Here is a 20,303-nt window from a genome sequence, read left to right as displayed (position 1 = left end):
GTCACTGATCAACAAAGTAACAATTTTCAAAGCTGGTGGAAAATTTAAATGATCTATATTTGGTTCCAGAGTGTAACGCAGTGGGCTTCTGTCACAGAACTGGTAATGGGGTATTCCGTGCTACACAATATTTGTGAACACCACATCTAGGAAATCTCGATGGACATTTCAGTGATATGGTCAGGGTATCGGACGACGTTTGAAACTGATACACGGGTGATGCCAGTAAGTGATTTGGAAATTTCCATTAAAAGATAACATTTCAACGATATTAAGTAACAGTACAGCGCGCAGTCATGAGATGAAGTCGTTATCGGAATGTAATCTTGTCACGGTTCTAATGAGAACATTGCATTTTATTTTGAAATATTGTAGCCTTTTTGTTACTGAAAATCTAATACATCGTTGTCTCTCTTTATTTTTATTTTCTTACAGTGGTTGATTTGATTGCATTTAATTTTTTTCAGCTCTTCGTATACTTAGATATATTTTAATGGCACTATGTTTTTAAACGTTCTTCTCATGTGTCTTTGGTAGCTCCCTTTGGCTTCGCACGAAGTCGCACTAGCTGGTGTGGCCTGATTGCACGTACTCTTGGCGATGTGCTGCGCGCTATTTAACTGGAAACGTTTGTTAGCGGATTCGGATTAACTCTGTTCTGCTGCGGTATAAAATTACTCTTAAGTCCGCCATCCTCTCTTTCACCCGCGAGGTAGAATTAAACTTCACAACTCCAAAGTCAACTGTTACTGTCTTGAAAGATTCCGACATCTGGCGACTGGATTGGAATTTTCCACTGCTAACAGTTCAGTGCAAGGTCTCGATATGGCTACTAGCAACCCCCGCCGATGTTCAACGTAACAACAAAAAACAGGAATATAGTTCAAAGTCAGTACAGAACAAAGCATTCAAAAACACCGTGATCAAATTTGCAATTAATTTTTATAAATTAACCGTAGCAAAGTCCACCACTTAAATCTCGCAACATCTGCAGCAGCTAATGTGTCCACCATATACTAGGACGCCTTCTCTTGCTGGCCAAGTCAACACTCAATAATCCGCAACACTTGCAGAAAGAAACAGGAAAGTACCTAAACAAAATTCAAATCTCGAATATGGAAAAGCACCTTTGAACGCTCCGTAGGCTCTCCGTAACTTTGTTGATCAGCAACTCCATCCTTCCGAAATGATACGCACTTAAAAACACAAACTCTGCCCCAGAAGGACGACGAATTGCCACCTCAGTCCAACAAGGGCTGTTGGCCTCGTACTCGATTTCGTGAGCTCCAGATCGCTCCACGAAAGTATAAAACCACGAGGCATTCTAGTCAGTCAGTATCTGGAACAGAATGTGAGCCAGCATGGGCCGTTTCCTGCTCCGACTTGTAGAGCTTCTGTTGCTGGTGCTTTCTAGCAGGTCTTCTAGAAATTACTCTGCAAAGTGTGTTGAAGACACCAGTTGTGCTAGGGAATCGTTCTTAAGATCTGCCCAATCGGCTTCGACTACCACCCATTAGGGACGGTAATGCAAAAGGCCTCGTCCCTTACAGCCGGAACATGTCCGAGGCGATCACAAAGCGTATGTTACAGTATGTGTAGCGGTTGCTTTACTCTGTGAAACTTTCTAACGATCCCAAACTAGATGATACGCTCCTTAGCTTCTCCAACGAACCTCCGTGATAGCGTCCAGGTTTGTATGTATCTTTGATCGTCAGCGGGCAATGTAAAACCTCTTGAAACTAATGGCCCTCGTTATCGTCCGTAATCCGTTCTGGAATCAAGTGTGAGAATAATGGCTTTTGGCACAGTAAATTGCATTCCGTTGGGTTTTTGCTGAATCTGTGTGTGTAAGATAAGATACCGCACTGATTTTAAAGGTACCCGTTAAACATTCTTGAGGACTGTTCAAATTCTGACTCTCTCTCTCTCTCTCTCTCTCTCTCTCTCTCTCTCTCTCTCTCTCTCATATATCCCTATCCCTGTTTCGTTTCCTTTTCATGTGCATAAATACATGCTTTGTGAAACATTGAGACGTTTTATAAAGACAAAAGAAAGGTAGCCAAGAATCCATCGATGAGATGTGTTTCCCACTTTCTACCGTTTGAGAAGTAAAGTAAGTACGCAGATAGTTTAGGACGTACACATTGACATTACTGGTTGATCTTGATGCAATTTTAATACAGATAACGTTTATCCAGAGAAAACTATCGTCCTGTCATTGCTGTAAAATACTTTTACGTGTTTGCGATAATTATTATTTCCTAAATATCTCGTGTACAGTCTGCGAAAGTAAGACTAAATCTATTACTTGTCGAGACTCATGGTAACGATCTTCAGTTGTGAGTATTTAAAAAATGACTGTTCACCATACGGGACAAATCTTTCTTAAACTTCTGGATGTTCTACGCTGATTGTGAAACATAAAAATGCTATTTGTGGCGCTTTGAATCGCGAACAGTGTATTATTTTTAATCTTGCGATAACGATTGCGTTCTTTTTTGGGTCTACACTTTCTTATACTGTGTGTACCACAGTACTAAACGTATTTTATCTTTAAACATCTGCTCAGCCAGCCATTCGGAGGTTGCAGGTGTATTATGTTCCAGCATGAAGTACAGTTCACACTTATTCACACTTGAATCGGACAAATAACGGATTATGCATTGCTGAAGGATCCTATAGAATTCCACTATACACCCCAGTGAGGTTTAATAAATTCAGAAAGGTGAAGGCTGTAGCAGTCCCTTACGTTTTCAAATGGTGTGATTTATTCCCTTCCCTCTATATGTGATTCTGTTCAGTGTTCATGAAATTACGAATCTGCGAAATAGGCGTACTGCCAACAGTACGCGCGGTTTCTCTGTTAGAAACATGCTGGGCGGTTCCTTTGGTGTTCCCAGAACGAGTCTGTGCCAGTAGAAGAGCAGTCGACGCTCACGAAGGAGAAAGAACTGTGCGCCTGCACAATGGTTGTGCTGGCTGGTGCGCCTACGGTTCCAGCAGAAATCACACAGTGCCGAAGATTGTCTTCAGTGGAGGAACGACAAATTGCTTTCATAGTATATTACTGAATGCTGAAACTTCAAGTAGGATTCTCTGTAACTTGAATACAGAGGCCAGAAGAAGATGGATTGAAAGGAATTACTTAACCGTTTTAACATTGACGAAGGTTGGAAATCATATTATGTTCTTATTCTTATCATATTACGTTCCTTCTCAGCAAATAGTAATCGTACAAGGACGAAACAGATATCGATAGAAAAGTTTTGTTAACCACCTTCTGACAGTGCATACGGATTTAGCGCTACCTTTCTTGTTGTGGAAAATTTTAACAGAAGAGACTTTTAACTACCATAGGCGAAAGGGCATCATAGATACCCGGGTTCTTGCCTATATTTTGCGAAACTAACTTATTAATCAAATGGTTCAAATGGCTCTGAGCACTATGGGACTTAACTTCTGAGGTCATCAGTCGCCTAGAACTTAGAACTACTTAATCCTAACTAAGCTAAGGACATCACACACACCCATGCCCGAGGCAGGATTCCAACCTGCAACCGTAGTGGTCGCGTGGTTCCAGACTGAAGCGCCTAGAACTGCTCGGCCACTGCGGCCGGCAACTTATTAATCATAAATAACGAGCTCCCTTTACGTATTGTCTTATTACAAATACCATTTTATATATTTTTAAAGCACTTATTAACTGGGTAATTTGTGTACAGCATTAGTGTAGATAATAACCGTGACCGCTGCGGTAGTGCATTATTTCTGCCCGTCGTACAATTGATTTTTGTAAACAAATATACTTCCCGAAACAACAAACACACTAGTTCTTATCGTGATTTACATGTTGCTACTACGGCCTAACGTGGTTCCTGTAATTGGAAATATTTGTCGAGTTAAAGCCTAATCTCTGTCCGTCGTACAAGGCGGAATAAACGTTCCGAATGCAAAACACTTTATTGGACACATTGTTTGACAAAAATATACATTTGCAATTGAGGCTTCATTAGCGCACTTACGTATTGCTGCTGCAGCATTAAGTACGAAGCAGAATTAAAATCTCGAAATACAGTTAGAGGTTGTTGTGTCCTTAGTGGTATACTACGTTCTAACCTCTACATTTCGCAGGGACAAACCCTTCAAGTTGCAGGATTATATGAGGGTGGTTTGAAAAGTTCTCGGAATCACCACGAGAGGTCAGAGCTAGTGCAACTTGTTCACGTGATATTCATTGCACTGTTGCCTGTAAACACGTGCCACGTCTGTGATATTGGAAGAGAGCTGTGGCGGTGACGTGGCTGTGTTATTCCCGCTTAGTGATTTGCGAAGATGGAAAAAATAGAGATTCTAGCAGTGATTAGGCACTTCGTACAGAAAGATATTAAAGCAAAGGACTTTCATGCCGATTTCCAGAATAAACTGGGGACACTCTTCCTTCATATTCAACTGTTGCCAAGTGGTTCTCCTTCTCATATTCAACTGTTGCCAAGTGGACAAATGATTTTAAATTTTGTCGGGTTAGCTTTGATCCACGCAATGGTCGGCCAAGATGTGTCACTACTCCAGAAATGATTACAAAAATGCACAAAATGGTCATATAGGATTGCCGATTGAAAGTGCGCGAAATTGCTCACGCTTGCCAGATGTTCTGAAAGGGTATATCACATATTAACTGAAGAATTAGAAATGTAAAAATTATGTGCAAGTGGGTGCCGCGACTCTCGACGCTGGATCAATATTATGTGCCGTCGCCATGGCAAAATTACACGAACTGAGGTACGAATTGTTGCCACACTCGCCTTATTCACCTATTGGGGTCCGTGAGACTCCCATCTCTTCCCAAAACTGAAAATTTTTCTTGGTGGACGAAGATTCACTTCAAACGAAGAATTGATAGCCAGAGTTCGCAGGCCTGGAGGATCCTCATTTTCGAGATGGGATCAAGGCACTGGAACATCGTGGCACCAAGTGCATCAACCTACAAGGAGACTACATTGAAAAATAGTGTTTCAGTGATATAAGTACTTTTTTTTGTATTCCGTTCCGAGAACTTCTTAAACCACCCTTGTATTTACCAAATCCTGTCTTTGCTCACAGACAAATGGTTCAAATTGCTCTGAGCACTATGGGACTTAACTGCTGTGGTCATCAGTTCCCTAGAACTTAGAACTACTTAAACCTAACTAACCTAAGGACATCACACACATGGATGCCCGAGGCAGGATTCGAACCTGCGACCGTAGCGGTCGCGCTCACAGACAATTTACCTTGCTTTTTTCAGGGTAACTGAATCAACTAAAACTAAAAAGAAATAGTATACGAAGATTATATTCTTACGTCATATATCGTTTACATCGAGGTATATTTTATTCAAAATTATGTGCACTGAAATGTAAATACAAGGACGTATCATAAATTAAAGTTCATTATCTCACGTCGTCCGATTAATTTTTACATACGTTTTCTCTTCATTGCCACAAATACATTTATCCCAACGACTCCACTTGTTCCAAATACTGTCATTATTTAAAACTATAAAAGTGCGGAAATTTCGCAGGCATCCCCTATTCAATATCATATGGGAATCTTACCATAAAGGGAGTGGGGGGAGAGAGAGAGAGAGAGAATGTTTTACCAGACTCTCACTTACCACCTAATGTGAAATTCTGAAATTCGCCTTACTGTGCAGCTTCTTGGCGGCTGATGTTGCTGCCGTCATTTGGGTATATCGAGGCTGCCTTGTAGCCTTACACGAAGCACTTTCCGCCACACATTGTACGGTTGTTGGTGGAGACGAAATGCGTTCACTCTACCACAGAGAATAAAACAATGCAAATTAAAACAGCATATTTCATTTTTCGTAATGAAGGTCGTTGGCGTTGATGTAGATGATGGTGGTGGCCGTCTTCGCCTAAATGTTAAAAGATGAATCGTTATTGGGGAAAACATAACTGTTTAGGTAATTATCCTGTATAACATGAAATAACCCCATAGCTATATACATTTATCGTGTAACGGACACACACAAGATTTTTATTACTTATCTGGAAGACTTACAACTTTTTGTTGTTCAGGGTCAGTTGCAACCTTTCACACCAAATAGAAGTCTGTGTGGTGCAGAAAGTGGCGGCTGAGCATAAACCATAAGTGTGAAGTCTTCAACATAATAACTAAAAAGAAGTTTAATTTCGGCTATACGATAAATCACACAAATTTAAAAGTTAGCGATTCAACTAAATACTAGGTATCACTGTTACGAACAACTGAAATTGGAACTATCAAGTAGAAAATGTTGCTGGGAGAAGTTTTATTGACAGAACAACTTAGAAGATGTAACAGATCTACTAAAGGTAGAACGTACCTTACGCATGTTCCTCCTTAGGAGTACTGCTTCGCGGTATGGTATCCTACGAGATAGGACTGACGGACTTCGAAAAAGTTCAAAGAAGGGCAACTTGTTTGTACGATGGCGAAATTGGGGAGAGAATCATGAAAATAAGTGAGATGGGATGGCAGATAAAGGCGTTTTTCACTGCAATGAAATCTTTCACAAAATTTGAATCACTGACATTCTCCTCCGACTGCTAAGATATTTTGTTGACCATCTTATAGGAGAAATGGCGGAAACATTTAGGTGTGCAGTTTTCTCGCGTGATTTTCGTTAGGGAAATGACATGAAAATGGTTTTGTGAATTCTGTCCCAAACACTTTAGCGTGATGCAAAATTCAAATGGCTCTGAGCACTATGGAACTTAACATCTGAGGTCATCAGTCCCCAGAACGTGGAACTACTTAAACCACACATCCATGTCCGAGGCAGGATTCGAACCTGCGACCGTAGCGGTCGCGCGATTGCAGGCATTAGCACTTAGAACTGCTCGACCACCCCGGACGGCTCAGCATGATGCAGAGTAGCCATGTAAATGCATATGTCGAACACTGATAGACTATATGATTTTAGATATTGCTAGGCTTTTTGCTTACGTGAAACGATATTCTAAATAACGTAATGCGAATCATAACAACCACTCATGTGAAAGTGATCCCAGTGGTTCTTGACATTGGTGAGATAACCAGTTGCAAGCTATAAACAGCCACTTTACTGGGATGTATCAAGCATTTCTGGACTCTTGGGAAGTGCCTTGACTAGTGACAAAATACGAAATCCAGCACAGTGATCTCGTGTCCTGTGTTTACTGTTCTTATAATAAAAAAAAATAATAGTAATAATGACGATGACGACGGTTAGAGGCTTCAAAGGGTGTGGAACTCTTGAGGGTTGCAGCCATCGAAAAGGAAGAAAAACCTTGCGCGTCCGGCACTGGTTCTAGACTTTTGCGAGTATTCGTGTTATCTATGATTTACTGTTGTAGATAACTGAGAGGAAGCGATACTTTTCGAAGTAGAATGCGCGATAAAAAAAACAGAGGTTGCACTAGTAGTACTAGTTACCTAAGTTCGTAAGAGAATGAATCCAGCAAAAATATGTTGAATTTCGGTTTGTGTGAAGGTACGCATTTTCATTTACCATACTGAATGAAACCTTGACGTTTTACATTCCGACAAGATGAAGCTAGTGAGTTACAGATCAGGTCACCATGCAAATTACCATAACAAAGATAAGCATATTTTAATCCAGAACAGGACTAACAAATATTTATTACCGCAGTAAGAAAGAATGAATGTGTACAGTGTCTAGTTGGTGATTGAGGTAAAAAATAGTCGCAAATGAATGTTTCCATAAAACTGACGTCGTTAGAATGGAGTTAGCAGATGCTGACTTTTCACTGTGCATTTTTGCACAATCGACTGTTACAGCTGCGTGGAGTGGCCGCAATGTTAGAGGCGCCATGTCACGGATTACGCGGCCCCTCCCGCTGGAGGTTCGATCCTTCCCCGGGCATGGTTGTGTATGTTGTTCTTAGCATAAGTTAGTTTAAGTAGTGTGTAAGCCTAGGGACCGATGACCTCGGCTGTTTGGTCCCATAAGGAATTCACACACATCTTAACATTTTTGACTGTTGGATAACTGTCGAAAATCATATGAAGGAAGAAAGAAAAGGCGATCAGAAGCTACTCATCACGTCAGTTCAAAAAAGGCGTAGATATTGCATTAAAGCACGGGAGGATAGTTACGATTGTGGTTTTAATGCTTCAGGTGCTCTACATGTAGTATCCTCATACTTGAGTACAAAGTACAGAACGTTCATACAACTATTCTGCAAACTGTCAGAAAAGTCCTCCTTGGGATGTTGTTCAACTCGTGCGTCGCATTTACACGTTCTTCGGTCTTGGCAAACCGTCAGAGGCCCATTCTGTACATTGTTTTCGTGTGGTAGCATCGTACTGATAATGCCAAGTCTCAGTATCAGTGTTTTTTTTTCCTCCTCTGCGCGTCGGTGTTTTTATTGGGGAGTCGAGGCGTGCAGGACAAACTTTGCACACACATTTCTCTTATTCTAAGCATTCTGAGGAATGTCTCGAACACTTGATTTATAGAGACGTTGCTCCATTGTGATTTTTGACTTGACTTGACGACGTTGACACACTACGGCCGCTCGTCTGCTCTTTAACACTGCCCGCTCATAGCTGACTGGTCAAATAGACATCTGTTGTCAGTTCAAGCTGCCAGCGTAGTTAACTTTCACGCCACGAATAAAGGCAGTCTCAGAAATTTTTTGGACGGTCGGTGTAGAAGTCATCCGGCGTTGAGTAAAGTTTTCGCCGGAAGGTAAATCAATTTAGTCCTGAAACTTCCTGGCAGATTAAAACTGTGTGCCCGACCGAGACTCGAACTCGGGACCTTTGCCTTTCGCGGGCAAGTGCTCTACCATCCGAGCTACCGAAGCAAGACTCACGCTCGGTACTCACAGCTTTACTTCTGCCAGTATCTCGTCTCCTACCTTCCAAACTTTACAGAAGCTCTCCTGCGAACCTGCAGAGTGAAAATCTCATTCTGGAAATTTAGTCCTCTCTAGCTCTTACCGCTTGTTTACAGCTGTTGAAGAGCACGAATGGTTAGAGTTGAGTCATGCTTGACTGTCACGGAAATGTTGAAAAACCTGAATTGGCAAGCCATGAAGATAGATGTGATTTATCCAGCCGACGTCTGCTTACAAATTTTCAAGAACCATTATTAAGTTAAGAATTTAGGAATGTTCTTCGGCTCTCTACGCAAGACTCCCGTAGGGACATGGAAAACGAGTTTCACTAATTCCCGCTCGCACCTGGCGTTCAACCAGTCATGTTTCCCGCGCTCCGTACGCGACTATAACGGGAAAAAACCGTAACATATGGTACAGTGCTGAGTATCCCGTGTTCTACATGTCAGTGTTAATCAGAGCGTGCAGGATGCGCGATACAAAATGTTGCCGACCTTTGTCATTTTCAGTCTGTCAGGCTAAAATGGTCTACACTAGTCAGGGAAATCTACATTACCGTCTCCCCCCTCTTTTTTTTTACCCTGAACAGGCATTTTAGGAAAGCGACTGTCCGTTCTTGTCATTGCTCCTGCGTTTCGTGTGATGACATTTAATGACTTTGGTAGAGAAGCGACGTAAGAATACTAGCCTTTAACTATCGGGCTAGGTGGAAGCTTTCCGGCTTGGCGCAGCATAATAAAGTAACTCAAATGCGTTTTTTTGTTTTTTTTAACCACGATATTTCAAATAGTCACGTTCTGGGTGTTTCGTTCGGAGAGATAAATTGTAATACATGGGCATCATAAATTCTTTATTTTGGTTTATTGCCAACAGAGATTCATCCAAATTTGGTAAAGGTTTGTAGATGGTCTGCTCCTGTATTTTTAACTTGTGCCAAAATGACGCCACAGAAATCTTTCATTGTATATCTAATATCTTAAAATCCATGACTGCTAAGAAAGTAAATATAAACTAAATCGGTTTTTCTGACATCTTTTAGATGTGGTATTAAGTGATTTGTAAATGCCTAGAATTTAGCCACACTTAAACGAAACATGTTTACGTGAGCTGTACAAAGCTTCGAAGATGATTTCAGTAACATGATCTGTGGAAGAAACGGGCTGAATAAAATGTTTGGGCATATGAGAAAAAAAGAGTTCGGTACGTTTTGCACGAAAAGCTAATAATTAGAAACCATTGTGTAAGAAAGATACCTCATGTAGAACGTTCGCCACAAACAAATTTGAAAATACGTTTGCCAGCCATATTAGGCCCGGCTTAAAAATAATCCAACTTACGTTTCTGAGGATTTGTTATTGTGAAAGAGATGTGAGTCCATCAGTTCGTGAGAGACTCAGAGCAATCGAAACGATGGGTGAAAGCTGGTGACACTGACAAATTTACGAAAGAAAAAAGAGAAAAATTAGTTATCGGCGAAAACTGTGCAGGTGTTGTGAACCAGCGGAGTGAAGATAAAAGAAAAAAATGCCCGAGAAACTTGGCTTGAAATTAAACTGTCTTTCATCATAACAGTGTATTTACTCACAGTATCACTTTGGCAACAGACAAACTGAAGGAATGGAATTGTTGGAACATCTACTTTATTTACAACATTTGGTACCGTCTGACTTCCACCGTATAAAATAAATTTGTGACTGGTAAACGTTATGCCGGAAATTGAGGTTAGGCAGTTACATTGATCTGCTTCCAGCACCATACGCCATGGCTGGAATCTGCTCACCGACAAATTGACAGTGTGTTGGTCTGATGGGACTTCATAAAAATAAGTGCACTTTTGACAAGGAAAACAGAGTTCCGGTAGCAGGTCGACACTTCCCACATCGCCCTCATAGCTCTTAGGTGATTACACCGTCCCGTATGAGGATTAGTACAGCAAGACTTGAAAATAAGTGATTTGTTGCCACTGTTGATAAGACTACTTGTCAGCGACTTGTAAGCGCAATCTCAGCTGCGATACTACCTACTCGAAACTGCTACGTAGTGGTCCGCCGAGGTGGACTTTCCCCGCAGCAGAATACCTCGAGAGGAACTGATCTGATCTCGGCGACGTCGCCCGCCCGTTATCTCTGACACGCGACGCAGGGGTTTCCCGTTCCAGAGGCGTGAGGAAGCCCGTATTAGTCCCGGCCGAACCAAACGTGAAGCGTGCGTCCCGCGAGAAGCTGTTAGCTGCGCTCCGCCAGAGCTCGTTTGCACTGAAGCGTTTATAAAGCGAGGTAGGTGCGAGGCATTTCTTACTACACACCAAGGGCTCAACTTATTACGTAGAATGAAGATCTAGAAGAATTTTAATACATCATTTAAACTTCGTCAAGGGAGAAATGTCCCAGTTTTGTTTCTCATGTATTTATTCGTAAGAGTTTGAATTTGGTGACAATATCAGTCAACAGTTCTCTTACACGCACTATTCTTCCACATCTGCATCTCGCTCTGTGGCCTTCCGAGAGGATTATATAAGAGCATGTGTTCCCTGTTGGTAAAAGCTCTTGCCCTGTGCTCGTTGCCGTGTCTTCACGCATGGAATAGGCCTCATCATCTTCAAAGTGTATCCCACATAGAGAATCCTCAAATGACCCAAACAGATGGAAGTACGAGGGCGCCAGGTCTGGGTTGTAGAGAGAATGAGGCGATGACGTCCAACGCAATTCGGAGTGTGTGCCTGGGTTGTGAGACTGCCCAATATTGCAAAATAAATGTTAAAGATAAAATTCAACTTGTTCTAATTACAATCTAAAGTGTACAAATGATATTTACCTTCAGAAATGATGTTGAGGCTCTGGGTGCGATGTTATTAAAGTAATGGAATTTGTGTTGGCGGTCAGCTGGTAGTTGGTAGGAGGCTGGCAGGGCACTCCCAATAGCACTGTCTTATTCAAGGCAGCGTTTGCGTCGACCATACTCTTGCTCTGCCTCGTGTCAGCAGATACAAGAGTGCTTCATGGATGTAGCTCATACATTTTCGTTCCGTAAAAGCGCTACCAGTAAGTGTTACAGTTCCTGTATTGTTTTGCGAAGTGACGAAATTTTGCAAACAAAGTAACTGAAGACGAACGAATCGAAGACAACGTAGAAACGAGACCAGCACAACTAAGACAGCATTTACCGCGCTGAGTACACTCGTGTTCAGGAAAAAAAGCAGCACGACTACAGATAGGACATTCATATTCGCAGGACGTGTACATTAGTATGTTCTGCAGAAATAATTAACATTTCAGTCATCTCTATTCATCATGTGCTCTGTTGCCTAGTAGCCACAGGTTCTGCTACGGGCCCTGATAACTTGTTCCAAGCGTGTTGACATCGACGCATATAAGGCACGAATGGTGTCCTGTGGTATAGCCATCCGTGTTGCATTCACCTAGTTACAAAATTCATCTGTGGTGCTTGGCATTGGGTCACAACGCAGCACCCGTCGTTTCACCATAGCCCACACATTATCGATTGATGACAGATCTGGTGATCTGGCGGGCCAGGGCAAAGGCTGACATCCCGTGACACCAAGAAGGCACGTGTTCGTGCAGCAGCATGTGTTCGTACACTGTCTTGCTGGAAAATGGCGTCTAGGGTGTGAGCAGAAAGGGTATTACTGCAGGTCGCAGGATGTCATCCGCATAGATCACACTGGTCACAATGCCCTGGACACGCACCAAGTGTGATTTGTGGCTGTACCTAATAGTACCGTATGTTGGCGCCATACGTCTTGTGCGAATGCAGTCACTGAGATGCCGCTTCCCCCGTCTCCCGCGAACCAAAATGCGACCATTATTTTGAAACAAACGGAACCGGGATTCGTCCAAAAACACTATCTGATGCCATTGCTGTCCCGAATTACGTCGTTCTATACAACCATTGCCGTCTAGCAAGTTTCTGCACGTTTGTCAAAGGTAGTGGACGACGCGCACGTAACACATGCCTTAACAAACGGTGACGAACTGTCATCCCTGATACTGTGCGATGTGTTCTACTGTTGCGCCAGAACCGAGGAAGACGCAGATTTGTCCTCCAACGCCATTTGGATGAGGTGTCTATCTTCTGGGGGGTGGTGCGACCTGGCCCATCTCGTCGTGTTCTACGGCCTTCCGTGTACCATTGTGCACACAATTGTTGCGCTGCCGAAACAACTCGTCCCACACGCAACAGTTTTCCAGATGGATGCACCATATTTTTTCATGCCAATACTGCGCCCTCTTTCAGGCTCACTGATTTGACGGTACGGTTCGCGAGGCATCCTGCACGTCTGCTGAAATCACACCGATCCATTACCTTTGGTTTATAGCAACAACAAGAGCCGCAAGCAAGCACTACCGGTAGGTGGTATTGCTCCGTGATATCGATGTTTACCTTGAAGCCGTGGGCCGCAATGGTTTAAATGCTTATCATTTCTGCAGAACATGCTAATGTACATGTCTCGTGAATATGAACGTCCTATCTCTAGTCATTCAAGGTGTTCTGTATTTTTTCTGAACATGAGTAGTTCACTCGTATCGGACATAGGCCTTAACGGTAGAAAGTAATGGCTGAGAAGGTAATGTGGAATTTATCATTTTATGAACGTGAGTTATGGACTATAAGAAAAACTCAAGAAGAGAAATGAGGCGTTTGAGATGTAGTGTTACAGGTTGATACTGAAAATTAAATAGACTGATAAGAAATGAGGTTCTCTGCAAAATCAGCGAGAGGAGGGATTTGTGCAAACAACTAACAAGACCAGCTGGGTGTTGCATATTTGTAAATACATCGCTGAAAAACTTCCATCAGGCTTGAACAGGGGCAACTGTTACAGACAACAGAAATTGGAATATATACGAGGGCGTGCTTAAAACTTCCCAACATAGTTACCATGCAGACGAACACATTTCTCCAAACGAGAGACCAGTTTGTTGATACCGTCACTGTAGATTGTTTGACTGTTGACTGAGCAGCCACCTCACCTTTGCTTGCATCCCTTCATCACTACGTAAGTGAAGTCCTTGAAGGTGTTCGTTAAGTTGTGGAAATATGGAAATCGGATGGAGTCAATTTGGGGCAGTAAGGAGGATGACAGATGACAGTAAACTCAAGGCGTAGTGTTCTTTCAGATGTTGCATCGCTCATGTGTGGGCTGGCATTGTCCCGTGTTGATGAATTCTTCGAATTCGTGCTTCCAGTTTTCCACGGGATAACAGCACGCTATTTCTCACGCGCCGACATAGTTACGTTGCACACTGCACGCTGCAATTCAGAGACCTCTAGCGGCAGTGTGTTAAAATTTGCGTCACCAAAGTGGGAAAGTCGACCGCGTAATTTGCACGGCATATCTCAACCGATATTAAGAAGAGAATAAAAAAATTCGTGAGCATTACTTTCCAGCACGCCTTCGTAGAAAAACTTCAACTTTCTTAAAAACTACAGAGCGGTAAACCGAAATAGGTGCGCACATGCTTGAAATATTTTATCCAAACCTGTAACCCATATTAGCGCCCCCCCCCCCCCTTTTCCTCATCCCTTGTTACCAGTTAAAATTTAACCCTCGGTTTACGCTTGGACTTCTAGAACTGCTGTCGAAATATTTCGTATTGATACCTACATCACACAGTTTACGCTCTCAAACATCTGCTTATCGACATTGCTCTTTTACTGTTGCATTTCGACCACTTACTACTTCCAGACGCAAGCAAATGAGTCAGATGCATTCAACGATACCACATTCCAAACCACATGAAACACATCGAACTCGCAGCCTTCGGGGTGACTGGCAGCGACCCGGTAATCTACTTTGTATCATTGCCAACCGCAGCTACCAGCTCTTCCGTTTAGAAGCCACAAAAATTCGTCTGCTCGTAAAGAGGTTTACCGGTCTGAAAGCGTTCTCTCAGCAAATAGGCGAAAGCACTACCTCTGCAATCGCGTCGCATAAGCCGTGTACTTCACATGACAAAAAAAGCTTTATTGTGTTAATAAGTCCGTGTATCATATGCTCAAGCAAGCACTACATGTCAACTGTTAAGTGGGTAAACTGACGTTAAGTGGTATCGCTACATTATTTTATCCCATTCTCTACTCATTGCCACGCTGATAAACTTGAAGATAACACAGGAAATCGCAACAGAGCGTATCATTATCCAGTTACAGTCAGTTGTGGGAAAAGTTTAATAATTATGTTTTGTGGCCTTTGATTAGATAAAATGTCTTCTTACTTTCCACGAGCAAGGCCGTCTGTGATTGGACACTTTTTACGTTGCACTATCCTGAGTAGTAGAGCAGTTTTCTTACTAGCTGAAGAAGTTTCTCCTCGACAATTCCTTCTATTCAGTAGGAGAATTTCTGTTATTCTAAAGTGTAAAAAGGTGGTGGATAGAAATTACTAAGTCTATATAACCATATTTACAAATTAATTTGCGATGTGAATGTAAAATGGCTCGTTCCACGTCATTACGATTTGTCGTGCTAATGATCCATGGAACATAAAACTGATGACACTCCTTACATAAATTGCCAGTCTATGGCATGGACACTTGTTTATAAATTCCTGTGTTGTTCACGCAGTAGTGGCAGTATAGAGTTTTATGGGTAAAGCGCATTGTGATGCAGTTAAAGAATTTGATAGTGTCGTATCTCTCTTTCGTGTTGACTTTGTTGAATGCCACTTCTCAGCGCTCGCCGTTAACTTTCGGAGGAAAAAAAGAAGCCACCTCTGGTTCCAAAAACTTTCGATAGTTTCCTTTGTATCACCGAAAAATTTAAGTATCGAATAAGGCGAAGACCCTAGTAACACGTCTCTAAATTTTCTGAACGTTTTCCTCCAAAGCTGAGCGTTTAGCGTGTATGTCTGACACCAGTGCCGAGGTCATCGGTTCAATATCTGGTTTTTCCGGGATTTTTTCCTTTGTTGGTCTGAAACGGGTTGCACTCAACCTCGTGAGGCTCACTGAGGGATCTTCAAATGAAAAGTTGCTGTCGCAAGGTGTGAAAAGTTGACGACTGAAGGAGGAGCAATGCCCGTCCGCTCGGCAGAGGATATCAGCGGTCTGTCAGCATCGCGAGGTCCTCTGCACCTGATGGCAAAGCTACTATTTTCTTTCTTCAGATCCACGTGATGGAGGTCACAAAAGTCTCCAAAAACATGTCAAAAGGTGTGGCTCCCTTTCTGGATTATTCCAGATACCCAAAATCTTAAAGAAGCCCTCTATACAGCCGATTTCACAGGCTCGTTTCATGTCATACTATTATTCCTGTACATTTTATAACTGTGGCAGTCCATACATTTATCTCTTAATGTTTTAACAGAATACTATCGTATTTTTCCTGATGTTTTTTTTAAATTTTATTTTGCATTCCGGTTACGTCCACTTTCGTGCATAGCAGCAATTTACGAACTTGTAATGGAATTCGTTAAAGCCACGCAACGTTAAAGCCACGCAAAACTTGCGCGGTACATTAATTCGTATACATAAATTTTGAACATTTTGCATTCATATCACGGCACTTTACAGTAGTTTCTAGCTCACCTCAGTATTCTTGAGAGATGTCGGCGGTGAAAATGTTTCAGTATTCACTCATGGAGAGTAGATACACTACGTCACTATGTATTTACTAAAAAAATGACTTCCTTGGTTCGTCGCTTTCCTCTCTCTCCTAACTGGTTAATAACTGTTATAATTCAGTTATCTTTCGGTCGCTGCCTGCGGCCAGTTGAAACCGATCTAAATGGTAATTTGAGGATTCATTGTGTGTCGCAGGTCCTGATGTCCCTGGATCCCTGGTCGCTGCCGCCCAAAGATGGCCTGTACGACCCTGTTAACGAAAAAGATGCGTGTGGCGTTGGCTTCATCGTCGCCATCGACGGTCGCCGCTCGCACAAGGTAAGCGCTCTCTCTCTCTCTCTCTCTCTCTCTCTGTGTGTGTGTGTGTGTGTGTGTGTGTGTGTGTGTGTGTGTGTGTGTGTGTGTGTGTGTGTGTTTTGGGGGATGTGCAGGATAGTGTTACTTAAACATCGAGAAAATATCGATTAATCGATATGTCTATAAGATCGGAAACCCGGTTTAACTATCGATAGTCAGTTTATAATGTAGTTCGACTTTAATAGACGCACGAAAAATTGTCTGATCGTATTGCATCCATGGCGTGTGGAGTGCAGAGGGAAAATAGATTGCATGCTGGTATATAGTCAACATCAAATATGGCGGCGCCTAAACCACTCAACGCTATTTATATACTATGTTGTTAATAGATTGACCGCTGTGGGGGAGGGGACGTGTGAGAGGGAACTTTCTTGTTTGTCTTCCAGTGATGACAACCCACAGTCGTGCGCATCTCATACCGATCAGATACTTACGATAAATAACATGGATTTACCAATGCGCATGATAAAGATTATCTTCAGATGTATGATCATACATACTTGTAACAAGGAATACGAATGTAAATAAGGCTGTTGTAATACATCGCAGTTAGTAGAAGAAAAAATGAAATTTTAAAGATTTGTTAAGCGTTTGCAATTGTAATGCTAATGCATTTTAAAAGAAATATTATTTATCATCGTTATTAATTAAACACACTCGCTATTACCCTCTTCTGTTTCTGAGTTCACATTGAACGTACAAGTGTTTTCAGTTGGACAAGTTAATGTATAAATCGATGCAATCCTAACACCCCTGCGTCTCTGCTGCTTTCGTAGAAGCACAAATATCCTTCGTAAGTTGGTTACCTGTGTTGTGTTCGATTAGCGGAGCTTGTTCCTTCAAATGGCTCTGACAAGGGAACCTCCCCATCGCACCCTCCTCAGATTTAGTTATAAGTTGGCGCAGTGGATAGGCCTTGAAAAACTGAACACAGATCAAACGAGAAAACAAGTTTTGTGGAACTATGAAAAATATAAGCAAAATATACAAACTGAGTAGTCCATGCACAAGATACCTAACATGAAATATAACATGAGCTCAGGAGCGCCGTGGTCCCGTGGTTAGCGTGAGCTACTGCGGAATGAGAGGTCCTTGGTTCAAGTCTTCCCTCAAGTGAAAATTTTACTTTCTTTATTTTCGCAAAGTTATGATCTGTCCGTTCGTTCATTGACGTCTCTGTTCACTGTAATAAGTTTAGTGTCCGTGTTTTGCGACCGCACCGCAAAACCGTGCAATTAGTAGACGAAAGGACGTGCCTCTCCAATGGGAACCGAAAACATTTGATCGCAAGGTCATAGGTCAACCGATCCCTCCACAGGAAAACACGTCTGATATATTCTATACGACACTGGTGACGGCATGTGCGTCACATGACAGGAATATGTTGTCGACCCACCTAACTTGTACACTTGGCGAAAGGGTAAAAAGATTCTTCTATCTTGCCCGATTTGGGTTTTCTTGTGGATGTGATAATCACTTCCAAAAAAGTGATGAAAACATAAGAGTTTGTGAGATAAACTGCAACAAATGAATGCAACAGTTTCACAGTCGCACAGTTTTCCTGTGCTCTGTTAAAACATTTTCAAATTTTTCCGTGTGTAGACCGTCAAATCCTGCATATGTCCAAGCAAATCTGAACATGTCCTGGAATTTTGGAGAGCGAAGTTGATTATGTGTAAGTGCCTGAACTTTGATAATTGTCTGAAAATAACAAATTAAACTTTTCACTCGAGGGAAGACTTGAACCAAGGACCTCTCGTTCCGCAGTTCCTCACACTAACCACGGGACCACGGCGCTCCTGAACTCACGTTATCCTTGATGTTGCCTATCTTGCACATAGACTACTCAGTTTGTATATTTTGCTTATTTTTTTCATAGTTCCACACAACTTCTTCCTGTTTTCTCGATTGATCTGTGTTTAGTTTTTCGAGGCCTATCCATTGTGCCAACTTATACTTAAATCTGAAGGGGGTGCGATGGGGAGGTTCCCTTGTGAGCACTACGGGACGTAACATCTGAGGACATCAGTGCCCTAGAACTTAGAACTACTTAAACCTAACTAACCTAAGGACATCACACACATCCATGCCCGAGGCAGGATTCGAACCTGCGACCGTAGCAGTCGCGCGGTTCCGGACTCAAGCCCCTAGAACCGCTCACCCACCCCGGCCGCCGCTTGTTCCTTCAAGGACGCACCAGTTCCCGCAAAATTGAATATAGTAAAGACACAGCCTGTCGAGTGTAATGTTTTCTATTTGTATGGTGGCTGCACATAGTCATTAAAATGTACAGCTGCATTTACATGCTATCTGCTTTCCCAGTACTGCAATGCATATTCATAAGTCAATCGGGCGAAATTTGAAGGTTACAACGTATGATACAAAACTAACCTCTTCTTGCCAAGAGTTGGTGAATGTCCGGAAATGTTTCTATAAAAACTCCTAATCCTGCAGATATTTAAGCTCCTGCCCGTTAATGATGAAACCTCTTGTTTGAAACTTGTGAAGCGGGTGAATTATCTCACCATTGTTTTTACTTTTTTTTTTCGAGTTTACAGCATTCTGAGATCTGATTAACAATTGTGTAGCTCTTCGGAGTATCGTAGGAGGTGACAGTGTGCCAACAATGGTTTCTTCGCCACTCATTTCGTTATTTGAACCCGACACAGCCAGGGGATTATTCTTCGTCACGGAACTACAGTGCCACAGCTGTTGAATAGCTGTCGTTGGCAACAGAGTCAGAGCACAGTCGCCACGAAGTGTTGCGAATGGTGCCGACATGAAACGATCAGTACTTTACGCGCGTCACTGGCTGTCTATAGGCCGAGGAAATCCCGCGCATCTAAGCTTGCTTTGTGTGTGTGGGTGTGTGTGAGAAGTGCATAAATACTTTCTCATTATTGTTCTGAAAAGAATCTTAAAAATACATCGTCTGTCTGGATTTTTTTCAAGAAAGTGTGGAATAATAGTTTGTGAAGTTAACCATCTGCGGTAGAGAATTCAAACATTCGTGGAATATAACTAATTTTAGAGACCACCTAAAAAGAAAGTATGGTGAAAAGTGTGAGGGATCAACTAGTGAGCTAGATGAAGTGCAAGAGGTGCAACCAAAAAAATTGAGAAGCTCTATTAAGAAATAACGTTAAGTCAGTTCTACGACGCCAGTCCAAAAGTAAAGAGAGAACCTGATGCTCTTCATGCACTAATGATTGCTATCGATATGCTGCCGCACAGAACTGCCGACCATCAAGGTTTGAAACAATTTGTTCATGCCGTAGACAGCAGATATGAGTTACCAGATAAAACCGCTCTTAAGTGTTCACTGATCTGAAAACTATATGAGAAGATAAAAAGTAAGAGAAAGCTCTTACAAAACGTATTTTTTTTAATGTCACAACAGACATCTGGACAAGCAACGCAAATGGAGGCATACTGGCATTGATTTGCCACTTTACAATGGATATAAAATTAGTTTCAC

At 42.1% G+C, this 20,303-nt stretch overlaps 1 protein-coding gene across 1 annotated transcript in view; it reads left to right on the top strand.

The window, feature by feature from the left end:
• LOC126101173 (uncharacterized) overlaps positions 1 to 20,303 on the top strand; it is a 378,608-nt gene that overhangs the window by 52,537 nt on the left and 305,768 nt on the right. Inside the window, exon 2 of the mRNA XM_049911872.1 lies at positions 16,664 to 16,786. Within this exon, the coding sequence (XP_049767829.1) occupies positions 16,670 to 16,786 (117 nt within the window). The 5' untranslated portion in view covers positions 16,664 to 16,669. The remainder of the gene's footprint in view (positions 1 to 16,663; positions 16,787 to 20,303) is intronic.

The sequence above is a fragment of the Schistocerca cancellata genome, chromosome 9, assembly GCF_023864275.1.
Source record: "Schistocerca cancellata isolate TAMUIC-IGC-003103 chromosome 9, iqSchCanc2.1, whole genome shotgun sequence".
In the NCBI taxonomy this organism is placed as follows: Eukaryota; Metazoa; Arthropoda; class Insecta; order Orthoptera; family Acrididae; genus Schistocerca; species Schistocerca cancellata.
Note: the sequence above shows the minus strand (reverse complement) of the source record. Positions and strands in the feature narration are given on the sequence as shown.